At 40.0% G+C, this 21,018-nt stretch overlaps 2 protein-coding genes across 2 annotated transcripts; both read right to left on the bottom strand.

Annotated features, from left to right (window-relative positions):
- Window positions 1–10,298: 10,298 nt before the first annotated feature.
- Window positions 10,299–11,965, bottom strand: insl3 (insulin-like 3 (Leydig cell)). Its single transcript, XM_023428058.2, has 2 exons — window positions 11,164–11,965; window positions 10,299–10,784 (listed from the first exon to the last, which is right to left on the bottom strand). Exons 1-2 carry the CDS (start codon window positions 11,354–11,356, stop codon window positions 10,582–10,584), a joined length of 396 nt encoding a protein of 131 aa, XP_023283826.1. The 5' UTR covers window positions 11,357–11,965; the 3' UTR covers window positions 10,299–10,581.
- A 1,635-nt stretch (window positions 11,966–13,600) lies between these two features.
- On the bottom strand, window positions 13,601–20,195 carry LOC111671066 (potassium voltage-gated channel subfamily V member 2). Its single transcript, XM_023428057.2, has 4 exons — window positions 19,441–20,195; window positions 18,673–19,306; window positions 17,549–17,674; window positions 13,601–16,026 (listed from the first exon to the last, which is right to left on the bottom strand). Exons 1-4 carry the CDS (start codon window positions 19,977–19,979, stop codon window positions 15,709–15,711), a joined length of 1,617 nt encoding a protein of 538 aa, XP_023283825.1. The 5' UTR covers window positions 19,980–20,195; the 3' UTR covers window positions 13,601–15,708.
- Window positions 20,196–21,018: the final 823 nt, after the last annotated feature.

Here is a 21,018-nt window from a genome sequence, read left to right as displayed (position 1 = left end):
CATGTATTGAAACAAGGCTGAGTCTACAGCCTCATTAGTTGAGCTTCTTAGGCATAGTGGTGCTTTGTGCTAAATGCTAACATTAGCATACTAACAAGCTCCCAGTAACACTGCTAACATACTGATGTTTACCATGTTCATCATCTTAGTTTAAAATGTTAGCATGCTCATATTTGACAATTATCACTTAACACAAAGTCCAGCGGCGGCTGATGGGAACGCCATTGTTTGACCGTTGTTTGAGGGCACAAGATGAAAAGTTAAGGGATTACCAAAGTTGTTACAGTTTATTCTGGGGGAGACGTGAATGTCTGTATCAAATTTCATAGCAATCCATCCAATAGTTGTGGAGACAGCTCACTGAAAACTCACTCATTGTTTCTTTTAGATATTCTGGTCAGGACCAAAGTGGTGCACCAACAAACTATTGTCATCCCTAGCCACACGGTTAGCATGGCTAAAACTGTAATGTGGAGTGCACATGGCAAAGATGAATATTATTTTGTTAAAGTCAGTGGGTTGCAATATTTTGCAAATACAAATCAACTGTTTCAGTAATCGTGTGGTATTCAGTACAATTCTGCACCTGTGCAGAAACCTGCTTTAGGGCTCGGCCATATACCAGCATTTACTTTAAATGCCAAATATGGAACAAAAATTCCATTTCAGTGGCGCTGCTGTGATTATTGGATGTACTTGTTGAGATGAAGTAAATTTGTGCTGAGCTTTTGCATTGAGGCCAACTTTATTGAACTCTGACCAATTGTGAATTGTCTTCACAGTGTTGACCTTTTAGGGTTTGGAGAGTCCAACATGGAGGAATATGTCATATTAGCTGTATTGCTCTATTCAGTTTTATATAACCTTGCTCTGCTGAATGACAGCCAACACCAACAGAGCTTTCGTCTTCCATTCAACCTGCTCAACCTGCATCCAGCTTCTAGTGCCACCTGTTTTGTGAGTGTGTGCATATAGATTTAACTGTGTTGTTTCTATGAAAACTATGACATGAAAGCTAAATATGAAACTATATACTAACTATTAAAAATGTATGCTTTTTGTGGAGCAGAAAAATAAGACAACTAGCTTGTGTCCCCCACCCTCTTCTTCTTTTTCACCTGCCAGGTTCAGGTGAATCCTCTTTAAAGGCACATTTGCCACAGAGGAGGCCTGAACCATTAAGCCTCTGTATTCATTAATGGCTCCACTTACTGGAAATGACAGAGAAGCAGCTTTTCAATTTCTTAAAAAGCTGCCTCACTGTACTAAGATACTGTTCCTGCTGTTGCTCTGCTCCTCTGGGCTTACGTATCCCACTGAGTCACACACACACACACACACACACACACACACACACACACACACACACACACATACATACAGAGAGAGAGAGAGAGAGAGAGAGAGAGAGGCAAACAAAGCCAAAACTGTCCTGCACAACAACAGACAAAACATGAATACACACTTTCAAACACACACGCATATACACACACACCTCAGCTTGCCAGGAAACCCATGCACTCTCATTCTGTCTTCATCACACACCCTGATGGGGTGGAGAACTGGAAGTTACACAAGCAGCTTAGCTCTGATTAGGTGAAGTGTATTGAATGGACTGCTCATGTTTTAACAGTAGCCCCCCCACCCCACCCCCACCCCCGCGATGGACCCGGCTGATAACAGTGACAGGAATATCGAAGGAAGCAGGCCAACAAAATGCGTGTGTGTGTGTGTGTGTCTTTGCATGTGCGTTTCCATGCACATGAGGAATGGCTATGTTTGATTTTACAGTGCGAATATTTGTTTTGAGCGTCACATGTCTGAACACTGCTATACATGTGTATTGCACCACAAAAAGTGAAGGCCTATAGCCAGAAATGTAATCATTCATTCACTACATTATTCAAATATTTAACTATGTTTTACCATCACATCAAGTATCATCTTCTCTTACGGGACACACCGGCTAAGTACTCCAACTCAGGAGTATTTTGTCAACATTACGTCAGCTACAAACAGCCCAGTCACACATGAGTGTATGAAAGGATGAGATGGAGGGAGTGATGGATGGAGAGAAAGAGGTGCAATGGAGCAATTGGGAGCAGCTGTGAAGGAGCAGCTGGAGTAATCGTTTTTCTGGGCCTGCCCACTGCTGTCTCTCCCCGTCTCTCCCCTGTCTCGTTTTTCTCCTCTTAACCTTTTCGTACTCCGTCACTCTCGCGCTCAGACAAACACGCACGTGCATTTTCCATCTTTATCAATTCCCTCTTCTTCTTTTTTTTTTAACTACACTGGAATCTAATGTTCTGTTTTTGAAAACTGTGAAGAAATATATTCGTCAACAACCTTCTTTCCCACAACAAAGACGAGACTGAACTGATATTTTTAAACAATTGTGATTAAATCTTCAGACAATACTTTTGACAAAAAACATTAATTTGTGTTGAATGCTAAGAGGTTCCAAATATTTTCTTTACAAATGTATTTAATCAGAAGTGTGCAAACCCAATATAAACTCAGACTGCATGACACTGCAACACTAGCACTAATACAATTACACAATAAAACCAACACATTTCTGGCACAGTGCTGAACATTATAGGATTTATTGCAGGGCTGTTGTTCAGGGTTCTTTCTGATTGTGTTGGTTTTTCTTTTTTTCTGGATACTCAGGGTTTGTGTTATCAAACAACAAGTTAAGATCACAGCAATGATTGACTCATATTGCAAGAGTTGGGTTGCATTGTGTTTGCTAATGTTGCTGCACCTTCACCAGAGTTCATCGTCTTATCCTCTTCAATATCTGGATGTATTGCTTAAATGAATAACATCACACCTGACATCAGTTTTCACTCAAACTAGACAAAAATAATCACAATATTTGTGTCAACTAATCTTCTGATGACATAATAAAAACTTTCTTAGACATTAAAATGTCCAAAGTTTTAGTCAAATTAAAAACTGACTGGTAATAAAAAAGGATGAGGTTGACTATATATAATTAAAACTAACATATGAGAATAGCAAAAATTTGAAAAAATGAATTCCACTCACATGCACCACACGTACAAACACATAACGTGCACACGTGCACGGGACAGCAGCTGAGTCTTGGGTGACAGCATCAGAGTGAGAGCCGAGAGCCAACATGCAATATAAGGGCCTCATATCAGACGGCAACAGGTGAAGTGGCATCGCGTCGCAGCCATGACATCACACACAGGGCGCTCTGGAGTAGAGGGTGAGCGGCACGAGGTGCTGAAGAAATGAAGCAGTCTGACGAAGCCTGTGGGTAAAAAGCTTTGACCCGAACACAAAGTAAAAAAGTACTAGTGTAAATCAAACTGAATCATCATAAAGAGAGAGCTCTGGGGTTACTCAAGCAGTAGATTAAGAGAGGAAAAGAGTGCAAGAATGTGTCATCTTCCACAGCTTTTGACACCATAAAAGCTTCTTCTTATTTTTTTCAAGTGTGCAAAGAATCAGGAAGTACATGTACAATCACATCTTGTAAGAGTTACAACAACAGGAACAGTCTCCGTCTCTGAAAGCGTCAAACTGATTCATTGAACAGCATCTTTGAGACGCAGCTAATAAGAACCAATTCGCACACAATCGTATACGGAAAGGTGACATTCCTAAATGACACCATATGTTTACAAAATAGTGATGATCAAGGACAGGTCCTTTTTTTTTTTTTTTTTTTTTTAAACACAAATTATGGGATGTGTAGATTATCAAATTTGAGCAAAATCCATTCTGGTTGTTGCTCTGCTCTGTTTTACACTCACAGTTTGGACTTGATTTTAATAAATTTATTTATCCGCACTTCTATTTGAAGACAGTGCACAGTTCAGTTACATATTAATGCACATATCAAAGCTGAGCAGAATACATACATTTAGATTTTAAGTAACTGTAAATAAAATATTATCAGTATATATATATTTTTCATCATATCAAAAAAAAATCTGACTAAATGAAATGATATGAATATGGTTAAATGCAACAGGAAACTGCAGATTCTCAATTATTCAACACTGCCATCAGATTTGTCTGCAAGCAGCAAAGCAGAGCGTCGGATTACCTGAGCTGCGCTGTGGCATTCAGCTCTGCAGCTGCAGAAAACTCGCCTGCAGTTGGTTTAGCGGCGGCTGCTGCTGCTGCCACACTGCCCTCTACCAGCTCAGCTCTATTAGTTCAGCTTCACCACCTCCCAGTGGCCCCAAGGTTGTGACAAAGTGGTAGTTAATGTCTGTGTGTGTGTGTGTGTGTGTGTGTGTGTGTGTGTTTGCTGCATGTGCTTCTATCCTTCCACCAGACAGTTTAAGCGGATATAATGACATGCATATGGAAGACCGTATAGGGCGAGAAAGTAATTAAGGAAGTTGAGGTAGTAATTGGCTTTGGTTCAGAGGCCACAGGCTATGAAAAATATGGGGACATCTCAGTTTTAGACAAATAAAAAATAAAACTGCCACTATATACTCCCACAATTTGCACAATATTAACCAAGTCATCCTTTACATCAGTTCATCAAAAGAACCAAAAATTGCAAAACACACTGTGATGAGCCAAATATGTAACATTGTACTGACAAAAATGGCAGAATGCGCTAATGCTAATAGGACAATCAGGGAGGATGAGACCCCTGAGAAAGCAACAACGACACCGTCCATTGATCACCTCTCTGCTGTCTGAGCCGCAGCATCACTCTTCAGAGAGCTGAACACTGTAAATCCTTTTTATTAACTCCAAAACACACAGTTGATGTTTTTACTCGGCTGTAACAGAGTTTCATCTTGATATTATAATTTATGAGTCTACATAAAATGAAGGTGGCAGCCTGTAATTTATTAGATAATATACTGTGTGTTTATAATAACGGCTGTGTCCTAGAAAGTGTTTTCAATCATTGCACGGGTGGAACCATAGGTGTGAATACATTAGAACATATAGACTATATTCCAACATCAAATAGATATACTACAGATTTACTACTGTTTTCCATGGGGGATAAAAATAAGCTTTTTTGCAGTATCTAATACACAACGCAGAAGATAGTGAGGCAGAAAATTCCAGTCATGCAGCTAGGAAGATGAGAAGAGATGAGAGCACATGGAGAGACAACAGGAGAGCTCCTCTGGAAGTTCTGTCTTCCTCCTCCCCCTGGGAGCAGCGTCTGAGCACACGATGCTACTGAAGCTGTCACTGCTGGTCAGGCCGTCTAAATGTTGTAAAGCACTGAAGAAGACAGACCCATCATGTCACAGTAGGAGACGGTGAATGATGCCGATGGAAAGATAACAACGTTGCACAATATATGGGATGATGTCAAGAGCTGGACATGAATTAAAGACTGAGGTCTTGACTGAGCAGTGTGCATCAGTGGAGATGTCTTGTCTTTTTTATTTTTTATTTTTTTAGAGCTTTTAGGTTCAGGACTAAGATCTGAACTAGAAATGTGATTAATGTGAAGCTCTGGACACAAACACAAAGTGGCTGCAAAACCAGGATTTGATGTAAAGGCTTCCGATTACAGATAATAACACGCCTTGGCCCCCTGTAATCCTGGTGCTGGATAAACGCCAGCTTTCAACCCACATGTTGTTACAGACTACAGACAGATTATTACTGATCTATAAAGCATTAATACGTTTTATTGGCCATCAGTAAACCAGAAGTTACAACTCATAAACCCTTCATTAGAACGCCTTACGACACAGTGGAGCGTACCTGTAAGGTCTATGTGCATCTGTATGCTGCAGTACAAGACCAACACAACACACAGTATTATACCGTGTTTGTGTTTGTTCTCTGTGTTTGATGCTGCATGCATATTGTATTGGACTTCATTTAAAATCATTTTCCTCCTTGTTCACGTCAGCATCCAATTCGAAGTTACATTCAGGATTTTTCTAAAGGCTTATTACGTCTGATTTGCCACTTACACTTCCCACCACCCAAAGTCCTTTATTCAAAAGGATTTGGTGTTATAATGTCAATGCACAGTATTTTTTAACCCTCACATTAACAACTCTACAATCACACGACCGTCTTAATTTGTTTAGTGAAGTGAGAACTCACAAGTCGTAAACATGGTAATCTATCTTAACTAGCCGGTTTCAAAGATTCAGCTGATTTGGTTAAAGGCCACGCTTCCACAACACTAGCAAACTTGTGATCGCTGAAGACGGCAACAATGTGTATAAATCATTGGAAAGTTAATGAAAACCTGAGCAAATAAACACACACTGTAGCAGTAAACTTAGGCCAAGCCAGTGCCATGGTAGTTATAGATGTATGTAGACAGCAGTGAAGACGAGTCCACTGACTTTACAAATTAAAAATCAGATTTCCATTTCAGATTTCATTTTCTTGTTGCTTCATTTATTTCTAATATTCATAAACAGAGTAGATCAGACCTATTTCATATCCAACAAGCTTGTAATGTAAGTCATCTTCAACTTTTGCAGTCCAGACTGAAACACAGCACTGAACAAAGACAAGGACCCTGTTACTGAGGATTTCTTTGACACAACATCTGACAGTTTATGTTACGTAGCAGCCTGCCCGGAGCACTGACAATAATGGACACACAAAAAGACATGTCAGTCATTCTCTTGGCTTCTGCTCCCATACGCACATGTGCTCACTGGTTACAAAATAAATTTTAAAAAAAACAAACAAACAATAAAAAAAAGCTTATATCGACATGAACTTCAGATGGGTTTTCCTGGGCTTCTACAGCCACACAGTTTCTGCAGAGCACATGCAACAGACCCATGCAGGGTATGAAAACATACACACATACACCAAATATAGCATCCTTAGCCTTGACACTTTTACTGTTGGAAACAAGAGCTCTGAGAGCCATTTCATTTACATGCAAATTGACACCCACCAGGCCACACACACACACACACACACACACACACGCCTGACAAGCTTGTGTTCCCATGTGTTTATGTGTGTTCGTGCATGTGTGCGAGCGGTGTAGCTGCGCTGCTGGCACTCAGTGAAGGTGCTGTTCTGTCCTGCTGCTTTTCCTGCGAACTGGAACTAGACACAAAGAGACAGGAAGACAGAAGGAGAGAGAGGCCTGGATTTCATCGTCATTACTTGGTTTCGCAGCTTTTCAGTTGACAAAAAACAAGCACAAGGAGAAGCCCCATCAAAAGAGGCCCCATGCAGCCGTGCGTTTGTCATCTCATGTTGGTACTGAATAATGATGGGCTGAGGCCTGGAAGTGTCCTCTGATCAGATTTCTCCTCTTGTAACAAGGATCACCTCAATCACTTGAGGTGATTGAGCGTTTTAGAGTAATGAGCTTTGAGAGACTGATCATCATGGCAGGAAAAAGTGGCAGAGATGCAACAGAAAGGCCTGAACTTGATGCAGTGACAATAAAATTCAGAAGTTACAGCCTTATGTTGGCAGAATGAAGCAGCTCCCCAGTGTCAGCAGCGAGGAGGCGAGTGCTGCTGGCGAACGGAAAGCAGTGCACAGAGTACATCACTTAAAATCAGATATCTGTCACTCTCTGCTGGTTAATATGAGACACTGCATAAAGCTGCTGTGTCAAATCACATCCTACCCTCTCCTGCTCTCCCTTCCCTTCATCTATTTTAGGTGTGCACATAACTTTATTATGAATAAAATCATACTGTCAAGTTGACATTTTAATTTACAGTTGTGCAAAATGTTTGTAATTTTAGGTGTCCTGGAAATAATAATTCAATTTGGAGTTAATAATTAAGAAAATACTGGGTTTGAGTTTCTAAGTAATTTTAGATTTTCAGAAGAATTTCCTTGAAACAACTAAACCAAGTAAATATTTTTTATTTATTCAATTATTCTTTGAAACCTTCTCCATCTATGTTACATTAAATGTTTGTGGACAAGTTTTATTTTCACATGTCCAACTGAATAACTTACACGTCCAAAAACAAACAAAAACTTGTAAAGTTGGAGGTTTTCAAACTGAGGGCACAGACGGAGACACGAGGTATAAACAATGGGAAGTTAGTTTGGCTCACAATTTCTAATCAAAACTCTCACTTCTCTAAACCACAGCTCAGTCTGAACTGAAAATGTATGATAAACATTTTTAGATTCAATGCGATTTACATTTTCTGGGGATATTCCTAATTTCTGTTGCAAATGAACATCTCTAAAACCCCTTAGAAAATCATAAATGGAAAAAATGCTTCTCATAATTTTGCATACTGTAAACAAAACAAAAAACAGTGTTGAAGTTGTAGACCAAACCCCCTCGTCTATTTTATACCAGTGATTAATTAATTGGAAATGTACACCATCAACACTGTCCTCAATTTCCCCTATAATTAGTACCACATGTCATACATTAGGAAATTAATATAAAACTACAAAATTAAAATAAAGTGCGACCTATTTTTGTAATTTAGTTTTAATTCATAATGTCATTTTAAAAACAATGAAATAAATGCCCTCAAATATCATTGCCTTACTTGCCCACTTTTACTCCTTGCAGTGCACTAGTAGTTTTCTAGAAAATAACTCAAGTTTACTGGTGCTAATACTTAATCAGTCCAACATAAAGCAAAATAAGGAAAAGAAAAGTGAGCTGAGGCCACTCGTAGAGAGGCAGACAACTGAGGAGCACCCAGGGGTGCTACTGCGTGACCAAAGAACACTTGTGTCCCAGTTCTCTTACTTGCATGCGTAAAGTGTGGGGACCTCATGGTGCCTACTCTCAGCACTGAGCTACACTCCAAAAGAGAAGCTACTGCAAAACAATTTATCACAAGTAAAACAAACAACTAAACCAAAAAGGACTAAAAGAACAAAGAACCACCAACAAACAACCCAGCTGACTGAACAAATGAAACCAATAAAGCAAAATAAACCATGAGGTCAAACAAAGTAGGTAGAACCAAGGCAAAAACATCCCAGATAAAAACAACCAAGATAAAAACAACCAAGGCAAAAACATCCAAGATAAAAACAACCAAAATAAAAACAACCAAGGCAAAAACATCCAAGATAAAAACAACCAAAATAAAAACAACCAAGGCAAAAACATCCAAGATAAAAACAACCAAAATAAAAACAACCAAGGCAAAAACATCCAAAATAAAAACAACCAAGGCAAAACAGTAGGTGAACCTAGAAAAAGGGAAAAAGAATTAGTTGGTCACCATGGTATAAAATGATGTATGTTTGTTTGTTTGGTTTTTTAACCACTTACCTGCTGCCAATGCTTCCGGCCACAACTGTCAGGCACCTTTCTCACCTGGCCCTGATGAGGGGGTTGGCTGGGGGAGGAGTCATCGCAGGGCTGTGTTCACAAACCCTACACTACCTGAAGCGTTCCCCACTCCACACGATTACAACAGGATCAGGGACAAGGCACAAGCTTAGAAATTGGTTTACTGTGTTGAAAGAGTGTATGTAGAGCCAGTTTCAGGGCTGGCAGCAGTTTGCCAGATGTAACCAACTGTTAGAAACATTATCAGACTGTTGCTCTCTCTTAGCGGCTGCAGTTAAAAACCTTTAAAACAGCATCATCTGCTTCTAACTTGATCTGAATTTAACATTCATCTTCGGGTGTTTTGTCAGATAACGCAGAAAATAAAACCAGATTCTCAAAAACCAATTGTGCACACGACCGTCCCCAAATAAAACCAATTAACCAATCAGTCACTGTAGGCTGATTTCATTTGCTATTAGGAGTCATTTAGGACGCCTGCAGTATAGAGTGGCAGATAATCAGAAGCATATTTGATTATCCATTGAGGGAATTATACACCCGTCAGTGTGAGGAACTGGCCGGGTTGCAGAGATTATTTCTGTTATTATGGAGCTGAATGGCTCAGCCAATGGCTTCAATCCGATTTAGTGCTATCAGAGAGAGCACCACTGTTGTAAACTGCACTCACACTCTCATCACTTAAGTGTTTATAGTTTTCATCGTGCATGTGCCTCCATGTGACTATAGTTGAAAATGTAATGTAGTTTGAGTCATTTGCTTTTCGAAGTATTAATGTTTACATTCGGAGTTACAACAAATTAATATTGTTATCATGTTGTTGTAAGTACTTCCACGTACTTGCAAACTAACCTAGAGTAACCTGGTGTCCTTGTGACGTTGCACCAATAGAAGTTGAGAAACCATCACAAAAAAGCTGAGAAATCACAGATAACAAATACAATTTCATAAACAATCATCAAAAGCTTTATTACAGTGTAGTTTGAGGGTTGGAAATAAACTTTTTTCTACAATGATGAAGAGAGAATAAATTACTTTAGTACAAAATAAACAATCACTTCAATTTTTCTCAGTAAAACTCAGTGTACATTGTGATTTTATCTTTTGTTCTGCTTCATGACATAGACAATAATTTAATTAAATATGATCCGGTATATATAAAACTACTGATGTGCAGTGTTTGTCATCACTGGAAATATAGCAAAATCATTTTATGTGACTTCTCAAGCATTAGGCAACTTGCTAAAGTTTCCCTTTAAACAAACTTGCAGCACAGACCAACCAAGACCAACACTGTATTTTATCATGTGACGAGTAGGAAGCTAAGTCTAGCAAAACTGTATCAGCTCTTTCATGCTGCATCCTTTCTCGCAGCAAATATCAGATATCCTCCCAGCAGCTCGTCTGATCCGAGAGGACATGGGGAACCAGTGAGGAGCCAGGGAGACGACGTCCTCCTTCTCGTCAGACTCTGCATGGACGTGCGCTGTCCCTGAAGCCCGGCACTCCTCCGTGGAGGCGTCATGGTCCCCTGTGCAGAGGAGAGGGAAAGATATGTGGAATTAAAAGTGATAAGCGGAAAACACACAAGATTTCTTGGTTTCAGTTGGAAACCTTCTGTGAAACTGCAAAGGAAATAAAAATAAAAAAAAGGTTTTGCATTTTGGAGTGAACCCCGTATGTATTTTGCTGGGTTGATGGATCAGATAGTCACTCGAATGATGACAAACTCCAAGTAAGAGTAAGGCATCTTCCTGCACAGCGGCAGACACTGTTATGTAGAAGGTGCACAAATGTGGCTTTAAATGTTTAAAATGGTAAATATCACTTACATCTGTGATGCTGTTTGCAAGGAGTGTCTCTCAACCCATGCACATGATATGTTTAAAAATGTAACATAAAGTACTTACAGTGAGGAGCGGGCAGCTGCTGGCCCATTTTTACGTCCGGGATGCTTCTCCTTAGCCGTGAGTTCCCACAGGATGAGACCGCCAGACGTATCAGCTCTCTGCCACACATCTTAATCCTCTCCTGTGCGTGAACCACACTCGCTGCAGCCACAAGCACCACCATCAGAGACACCAGGCGCTTCGCGGCAGCCATTGTATGATGTGTTACTGCTCCTCAGTTGGTCAGCGGAGGTAGGAACTGAACAACGTTGGGCGTGTGGAGAGTGGTGACTTCTGAGGCGAACATGAGGGGGTTTATATATTCATTGTTACCCACAGTGACGGTTTCCAAAAAACGTTGAGGCCACATGTTTGTTGGAAACATGTATTCAGCCTTGGTGAGGGAAAAGCATGTCCTGATCTGGAGCTCAGCATGATAGTGAGGCGAAGCCTCCTCAAGGTTGAAACTGTCATTAAGATTAAAAAAAAATGTCTCATAGTGAGAAAGAAAGAAAGAAAGAAAGAAAGAAAGAAAGAAAGAAAGAAATACTTTGTATTGTTTTGGGCCATTGAGCTTCACAAGAACATCACACAGCTGCAACAGAGGTCTGAGTTTGGGCCTTAATTGAGAAAAGCAATAAAACCAAGATACATTTCAAGCAGTTCAGATGCTAATAATCCCTGTGTTTACAGATCACAATGTGGTTTTAGTGGTTTTTAATTTGTTTCTTTCAGAGAGACGTGCCTAAGCTCCTATTCCGCTCACGGCATGTACGTATGTTTGTTTGAAATTTGTCAACACGTCATAATTCATGTTATTACACTGAACAATTTCCCTTGAATGTGAGTGGCTTTTACACCTTATCTTGGCACATCTTGAGGGATGGGAGCTAATTGGAACAGAGTGCGACTGGCAAAAAGATGTCAAGGATATTGACGCAACTATTCACACACATGGTCACCCCGGGCCATACTGTAGTTGCATAAACATGCCAGTGATGACCGTTTCATATTTGCAGCGCTGATGAAAAACATGAAAGGTGGCACTTTAATGTATTAAACGTACTTCTGGCTATGCTTGGCATTTTAACCTCTAATGACGATATCACTGGTAAGTCATGACTCTCAGCTGCTGCTCTGAGCAGGAGGTAGAGATGTAAGTATCAGTCTTGTCTAAATCCTTTCACCTCACTGATTCTGATCCCTGTCCTTTATCCCTTGTAGAAGGAGGTTAAAGTCCATGCTGTTCATTACAGTCCACCCAGATATTTTCTACAGATATCGAATTAACCGCACTTTGTTTGGCTCATCATATTACTCGCCACTGTACCACTGACAGAACATTAGACTCCAGAAAAATGTTAACTGTGAACCGAAAGCTTGAAAGCTGATTGTTTTCTGTTTGGTTGATTTCTTCTGCCAAATCTTTTGTTTTGTTTTGTTTTGCACTTCAGGGCAAAATTAATTATAGATGCAAAATCATCCATGCCTCTCTTGAACAAAAGGAAACATCTGAGTTTCAAGTTTCTCTGTCTGATGTGTCTTTTTGAGGACGTAAAGTTTAAAGCTGCTCCATGTTTGTATATAAGCAATGGATCGACTGACTGTCTGTAGTGATGAACCCATGGTGAATCATCAATGGGGGAGTTTTAGTGTCTTTCGTCTCATCGTTTTGGTTTTATGAATCGTAACCTTAACGTCTTGGTTCAGTCTGAGCTGCTCTCATGAACCTTTTAACAGCAGACAGACACAGTTAGCGACTTGCTGCTAAACCCAGTAGAGCAATTAGCATCTAAAGAGCCGAATAGAGCCATAGTGCAACAGTGTGCTGGCTGTTTCAGTATCACCCATTTGCTAACACTTATGTATTACTTAAGATCTCTTATTACTGCTTTAAGGTCATTAAAGGTTTTATGCCTGTGTATCAACGTACCGGGTACATTTGGTATCTGCCCTACATTTGGTGGATTTTACAGTGTATATTTTACAGTAATCCTGCGAAACCTTCAACGTCTTGCTCTTACATCATGTCATCATATCAAGTGAGAATTATATACTATATATCAAATATATTAGCTTTTTATCAGCAATAATTTTATTCAAATTGTTCATCTGTCTTTGAATATTCTGTATGTGTCTGTCTTCCTGTGTATCTGTGTCTGTCTGATTGTCTTCCTGACCTTCCCCCGATGTCCCTTTTGACTGCATCTATTCCTGTCCACTCTGTCCAGCCGGAGTCACACGACGCAGCCAAAATCCCTCAGTACTCTTGACTTTTAATTGATGCTGACGACACCATTAAACCATTGGCATCTCTCCCAATACCTTATCCTGTAATACTATTAGACAGGAGCACCGACCCTCAGACGAATGAGACAAGTGTCTGTTAATAGACACAATCGTCAAGTCTCTTGTATTTAAAGGAAAATAATAATACGTGAGTGATATGAGGAAGAGATTTTTTATAATTCAGCAAGAATTTCACTTTTGATGGGAATTGAGGAGTACATATTTTAATACATAATAAAATCTGTGTTTGACATGGTTTCCAGCCTGTATTGCATTAAATTGTTTTTTTCTGTTTTGTTTTTATGTACGATAAAGAAAATTAATGACACATTTCACAGTATTCTGTACAGTCACTGAGTAATATACTGTATAAATTTTCAACTCTGAAATAGGAATGAAATAAATTAAATAGCTAAAACATACCTGTAAGATTTCATAAAATGTCCTTTACCTTTGTCACCTTCTGTTTACAATTCATACAGTTACAATCATTCATGCACAAGAGATATAAAACTGATCAGACTGAACAGATTTCAATCAGTGACTCCCCAAACAAAACCCTTGAAATCTTTTGGCTACTATTGTGTCAGGAAAAATATAAATAGAATGTGGACACATCTGTCACTAGTTCATAAATAAATTCTTACCTTTCAACAAGTATTTTTGTATTTGCATAAAACTCAAATGAAAAGATTCATAATGTTATATTGATATTTCACTCAATAATTCACTGTCTCTAATTGTGTTTCATTTGGGGGAAACTAATGACTAATACTTTATAGAGCTGTGTGTTTGTAAATCAGAGGTGACCAATGCAGGTGCAGGGTGTTTTGTCATGACCAGAGGCACGACACATCTTCAGCACAGCTGGACAGAGGGTCAGTGGGCGTGGTCGGGGATGGTACTCCAGCGCACCGAACAGACCGGTCTTGAGCAGATCTACTACAAAAGCTGCAGTCTTTGTCCATAGCACTGAGTGAGTAGCCAATAAAACACATTGAGATGAGATAATGCATTTGCTTACTGTACTTTTGGTCTTTGGAGAACTGTTGTCCAGGGCAGGAGCTGGTCTAATGATCTTAGCTGAAGAGCTAAACACAGCCAGCACACACTGCAGGGACAGTTCTTACTACAGAACTGGGACATGCTTGATTCTGACATTAAAAGTCCAGGAACATTCGAGCTCAGTTCTCACTCCCTGCAGAGACTGTGCCAAACATTGACCTGCTGTTTATACAATTATAAGCTCTTATCTGCATTTTCCTGTGTGAGAAACCTATATCAGAAACTAATTGATATGCTATCACTCATAAAAGTGGCTTGTAAGCTCTTGAAATAGGACCTGATCGTACACACCTGATCAGATTCTCAGTGCGACTCAAATAGCGCAGGACCTGATTGACTTTCGCCCCTGTCCAACCAGGCAGGAGGTGCAAGCGGAAATCCTGGTAATCCTTGAGAACAAATTTACACTCATGATCTTAATAGCTACTGACACCCCCCCTGCTGCGCCTCCCCTCCCACTTAGGTACAGTCAAGAGCACGCTGAGTGACCGGACAGAAAGAAAAGGTGCGGTTTCCACAAGATTGCTATGCATGACGCATGGCATGTGATGGGACAGCTTTGCACGGGCGATGTTGGTGAGGATGATTTTTCTCAAGTTTTCATTGCTTGAACATTTAAATATCCTCAGTCTAAAAAAGTGGAAAACAATGACTACAGTCCAACATGATGCTTCACCAGCTATTAGCCAAAATTTTTACAGAAGACTGAAGTCAAAGTAATACTGTCTGTTGTGCGGAGTATCAGGAATGTAAAGTAACATGTAAGAGACCATGTAGTTGTCCAAAACAGTTCATTAATAGCACTTCCAATGAAAAGAGTTTTTCACAAGCACCATGCTCCCTTCAAAGTGCAACATTGCTTCATTAATAATGTTACTACCTGACCTCCTTCTGTCAAACATCTATTTCAGTTTAGTCAGCAATGGTTGCAGCCGGGCGCTATTCTTGGAGACAGACAACAAGCTGTCCAGCAGGAGCATCTTGTCTATTTGACAGAGTAGTCATCACCCATTGCGTGCAAACAGCAACGACTATAAAGCTGAGGCTTAAAGCTTATCTCAACTTGCTGCTGCCTCATTTGCCCCCCCCTTTAGATTGTTTATCTTAAATCACACAGGCTCAGAGTTGGAGGCAGATGGGGTCTCACACTTTCTACACCCATGGGTGATAAGGCCATTTAGGGTTAGCGACTTAGTGACCAGGCAGCTTCTCTCAGTCCTCGCTCTCACGGATGGTTTGCCTTCCACTGGGCCGGTAGTGTATCTCATCATCGGAGTCGTCTGGCTGGGGTTCGAAGCAGCCGTCAAACTTACGCCTCAGACGTTTCTTGAGCTGGAAGCTGCGCTCTGTGTTTGAATACGTGTATTCCTGTTCCTTCAGCTTGGCGTAGTAGTCGGAGAACTTGTTGAACAGAATGGAGATGGGCATGCCATTGAGGATGATGCCAAACGAGATGCAGCCAAAAGCCACACAGCGGCCAAGATAGGAGATAGGGACAACATCTCCGTAGCCCACAGTAGAGATGCTGACCTGTAGGAGGAAGAGAGTAATGTGAGCCATCTTACATGCATCATCGGAAATGTGCTTTACTATTTGAATGAAATAAATGACTGCCTGCGCTGGTTTTTATATTTTTAGATGTTTTTATATTTACAAAATATAGAGAACTTGGTGGAAAAAGAGATGTGGGATTTCCCTTATTTTGCTCCAAAGAGAGAGGGCTCATCCTCATAGTGCTTTTCATCCTGCCCCACAATACTCTTCGGACATGGCCTCATGAGAATCCAATAAAGTTCAAATGTTTCTTTTACTAATCATTTGTGATCATTCGGATCATTCGAATCATTTGTGTTGCAAGTTGGGAACGAGCAGGATCAAATAAACCTTCAGGAATGCACTTCACCACTTTCCATCTCTTGAAAGCAATCAGTGGATCTGGCCACAAACAAGATGCATTACACCGTATTATAGAGGATTAGACATATTTAAGTTAACAGCTGCCACCGGATAAATAACAACCAAACGCCCTTACATGAGAGTGCAAGAACACAGAGAAACAAGTTGGTGATGTACAGTGATACTGAAGCCTGTAAGTACATTAAAAACAAAGACAGAAAAATACTGTAAAATTGTTAATGTTATTAATTCTGACTATCCCAACAAATGTCAGAGAAAATGAATCTCTTCCCTTTACCTCTGGTTGCCCTGTGAAATTCATTTATGAGGAGAAACAGAATCCAAGATAGTGAGCTTATATAATACCTACTTATCCAAATAGCTAATTAGCAAAATATACTTGCAACCCATTGCTGAATGATAACACAGAACAGGCTGAAAAAACTTTTTAAGTTGTCTTTTGTGTCGGCTTTATTCCAGCACCCATCCATGATATTTGTTGCATATTTCTTCCTGCTTAAGAAATCTATATCAAAGTTGGTTTAACCAACCTTTCACCAACAAACAGAGATTATACAATGAGTCTTTAAATACAGTGCTATCATGAATGCATTGCTTGGTAGAACCACAGAAATAGCATTTGCCCTGCTCTGTGCACTTCTGTCCTGGTCTGACTAGACAGGCAGCACAAATCCTGGAATGCCTAATCCTTGACACCTGAAATGCACCCCCCCCCAGCACAGTCAAGAGGAACAGCTTAGCAAGGTTCATAACCATGCTAACTGATCCGGAAGAATCTAAGTAGCAGCCATAAGAGCTCGTCCAATCCCCATTAAGATGAGGGGCAGTTCAGGTGTTACCTGGCATCATATAAATATGTAGTCAAATGCAGCTTAAGCTGCATTTTGTTATGTCCGTCATGGCTTGATCTCATTTTTCTTTGATTCAATACATGGTCATGGTCAAGGAAAAATGTAAGAAAGGGGAAAGCTAAAATAGATTATTACAACATTTGGATCCAGCCAAGTTTATTGCAAAGTCACTAAAATACCATTTTTGGCCACGAAATACATAAATAAAGCCCTAATTGCTATTCATTCCTGCTTTTTTTTATTTAGGCAAAGCCTGTCTGGAGGTTGAAGTTCATCCTACTCACCGCAGCCCACCACCAGGCATCTGGTATGCTGCTGAATGGTGTCCCGGGCTGATCCACTTCCACAGAGTGCATCAGAGCAGAGAAGGTAAAGATGCCCATGGCAATGAATAGAAACAGACAGCACACCTAAATAATGACAGAGGATTATATGTCAACAGCAGTGCCCATTTATATTTGGATTTGGATTGGGCTACCAATCAGGTCACATGTTAATGTTGTTCATTATGACTGATCTAGAATACCTACATATTTATGTATTAACAAAATGTGCACATGGTATTTTCAGCGTGAATGGTCCAAATAAACAGTAGCTGTCAAAAACTACTAAGCCAAGAATGACATATACTCTTATTTGGATGAGGCTGAGGATTTTTCCTGTTCAGAAGAACCTTGTGTCAGATGTATTATATCAGTGTCGCCACAGGTGGGATCAACAAGTGGAGTACAGTAGTAAGTTGAAAAAAAAGGAGCATCTTAAATTCTTACGCTAGCTGTGCATATCACAGATTATAAAATTATTATGCTGTTATCCCACCACTTTGACTTCTGACATGATTGGCACATGTACATGGAACCTGTCAACCTTTTATGTGTTACTTCTCTTCCCACCAAAGTTTCTGTAAATCTTTCTAGGTTCCTGAGGAAGTTATGGTGAACTTGTTAGCAAAACTATTTAGTGCACATCCAGTAGATGTAGTGAAACAGAAGCATCAATTTGGAGTCACATTTATGGCCATGTAGCAAGTGTTGTAATGTTTTTCGACTTTACCAACTTCGTGAAATATCTGCCTCTTGAGCAGCTGAATGCTCCACTATCTTTATCAGCTAGCTGCTAACTAGCTAGCTTTTTAATTAAAACAGTTCCCCTCTGTGGTCGGAAATGCTGATGAATGGTGAGACTACACCAAAAACAGTAAGTTTAACACTAACAGTACAAGTTGCAAGCCACAAATCATATGATTTAGTGTTAATATAAGATATTGATTATAGCCACTTTCTTTCAGCTCATTTGGGAATTACATGTCTGCTCCTTTGTTTCGTGCGTGTCACCTCAGTTTAAGATGTCCACAATGGATATTTTTTGTGTTTGTGTTAGATTTTTCTCATTTGATATTCCTACATACCTGCTCAGAGCACTGGCGAATGGTGAAACCAAATGCTCTCATGCCTGTAGAATGACGGGCAAGCTTCAGGATACGGAAGATGCGCATCAGCTTGACGACCTTGAGCACCTTGCTGACTTTACTGACCCTTGCCATGGTCTTCAAATCTTGCTGCCCACTGACATCTTCTGCATCTATAACAAATGTCTCAAAAATGATCTGGATGAAGTAGGGCATAACAGCCACCATATCAACAAAGTTGAGGGCACTCTTCACAAAATGTTTGATGTTGGATGTGGTGACTAACCGCAGAAAGTACTCTGAGGTGAAGAAAAGAATGGAAGCGATCTCTATCCACTCCATGTAGGTTTTGCCAGCGAGTTTGTACTGCCTGAGTTCTTTCACTGTGTTCATTGTCATGGCAACAATCGAGATGAGCACGAAGAGACTGGAAAACACAGCAAAGGCTTTGGCTGACAATGAGGAGTAGGGATTCTCCATCAGGTCCCAGAGAGCCTTTCGAAGGCCTCCAAGAAACATGTTCTTGTATCCCTCGTCATCCTGGTGAGGTTTAATCTCATCAAGCAGCTCCTGGTTGACCTTGAGTTGGTCTCTGATGTCATCCACTTTTTCCTCAAACAGAATACGACAGCACCTGAGTAGAAGAAGAGGAGAATTACCACCAATTTTTACTAGAACTACTTTTCAAAATCATGCTTGAAGTACACAAACAGTAACAGACCAAGCCACACAATACACGTAGTAGGCTATCAACTATCTGCAGCACACCTTGGAGTGTCCTTCAGTTTCAGTCCCCAGAATGACATCTCTTCCTCAAAGTTGACAGGGCAAAGGCTGTCCATAACCCACAGGACATTACTGCAGTAAAAGTGGAATATGTAGTGGAAAAACATGGGGTCCCTGTCGAAAAAGAACTCGTTGTTCTGAACATTGTAATCGTCACAGAGTGTCAGACGCTTGACTGGATCATCGCAGAGGGCAAGGACACCAATCCTGGTTTTTGGGTGTCGGAGGACCAAATGTTTCGGGATGTGGAACACCTTTCCACCCACGTTGAGGTTGACGATGTTTGACTGCCTTGGGTTTGGTGCATCTTTGGTTTGATATTTTGATTCATTTTTTTTCTCATCAGGAGCATCAAGGTTGTTCATAGATGTCCATGGTTTCACTGAGCTGTCCTGTGAAAAAGGAAATTCATGCTCCTGTTCTTCAATGCTTTGTGAAAAACTAATTTCCCGTTTAACGGTTGCAAAAAGACTAGAGCGACGCTTCTTTAGCACTTTCACCTTTGGTATCATAGTCTCCATTGTGACCGCTCCTTAGAAGACAAAAAAACGACAGCAAATGTTGTGTACCGGGTTCAGATAAAGTCAGAGAAAAACAACAACAACAATATTCCACAAGATCTCCATTTAAGCAAGATGTCCCTTGAAAATTTCTGCTTACAGGTTGAAACAAAGATAAAGTAAGAGCTCCCGTGCTTGTCTCTCAGCGTGCAAGAAGATCAACTGCATGAGTTAGGGATTCAGCCTCCTCACTGATTCTCTAATCCTATTGCTGTTCTTTCTGTCAAACACAAGTTAAAAATACTGTTCACAGGGATTAGTGTTGTGATTTAAAGCTTTGAGCTCTGAGAGAGGAGGAAGGGGAGAGGGAGTGGTGTGATGACAGTATTGTATTGCTAACGAGGCTATGGATAGCTTTCTCACAGGAAATTCATATGGTACAGATAGATTACACAAGCTAGCTTGAGCAACAATTTTTCTGCATTTGTGCTGAACAATGAAGATAAGCCTCACTTTGTAATATCAAACAACAGAATTTAACATTTAGTATTAAAAAAATTCTATTTTTCTCTATATTTTTACGAAAGCCTTAGGTGTATCTTTTCATTTCTATTCTTCACAATCAAATCCCTGTTTGGAGTTCATCTCTGCTAAAACTCCATATCATAAATAGTTTAGTCATTTCAAAATAAAAGCAAGCCAGAAAAAAATCCAGTTTTGGATTTTTTGGATTGGAAATATACACAAAAGGGATCATGTAGATATGTAGTCTTGTAGTTTGTTGTAAACATCCCAATGAAAGAACTGTATACTGTACTATAAAAGTATTCATAGTTACTGCAAGAATTCCATATATAGTACAAAACATTAAGAAACGTCATGTACAACAGTGGGCAAAACCATGTAGAGACCATTTATCTGGGTCTTTTATTTCACATTGTAAGGTTAAATTTAAAGTACACATACAGAGAATAATGGTATGGCCCAGGTTTCCACCCATGGAAGCTTCTGTGAATGGTATTTTCCAATCTAGCGGAAAAGGAAATAGGAATATAAAATA

This window comes from Seriola lalandi, unplaced genomic scaffold, assembly GCF_002814215.2.
Source record: "Seriola lalandi dorsalis isolate HSWRI2012SDOR001 ecotype SW California unplaced genomic scaffold, Sedor1 jcf7180002054866, whole genome shotgun sequence".
Taxonomy (NCBI): Eukaryota; Metazoa; Chordata; class Actinopteri; order Carangiformes; family Carangidae; genus Seriola; species Seriola lalandi.
The sequence above is the reverse complement of the archived record's forward strand: the minus strand, read 5'-3'. Positions and strand labels throughout refer to the sequence as shown.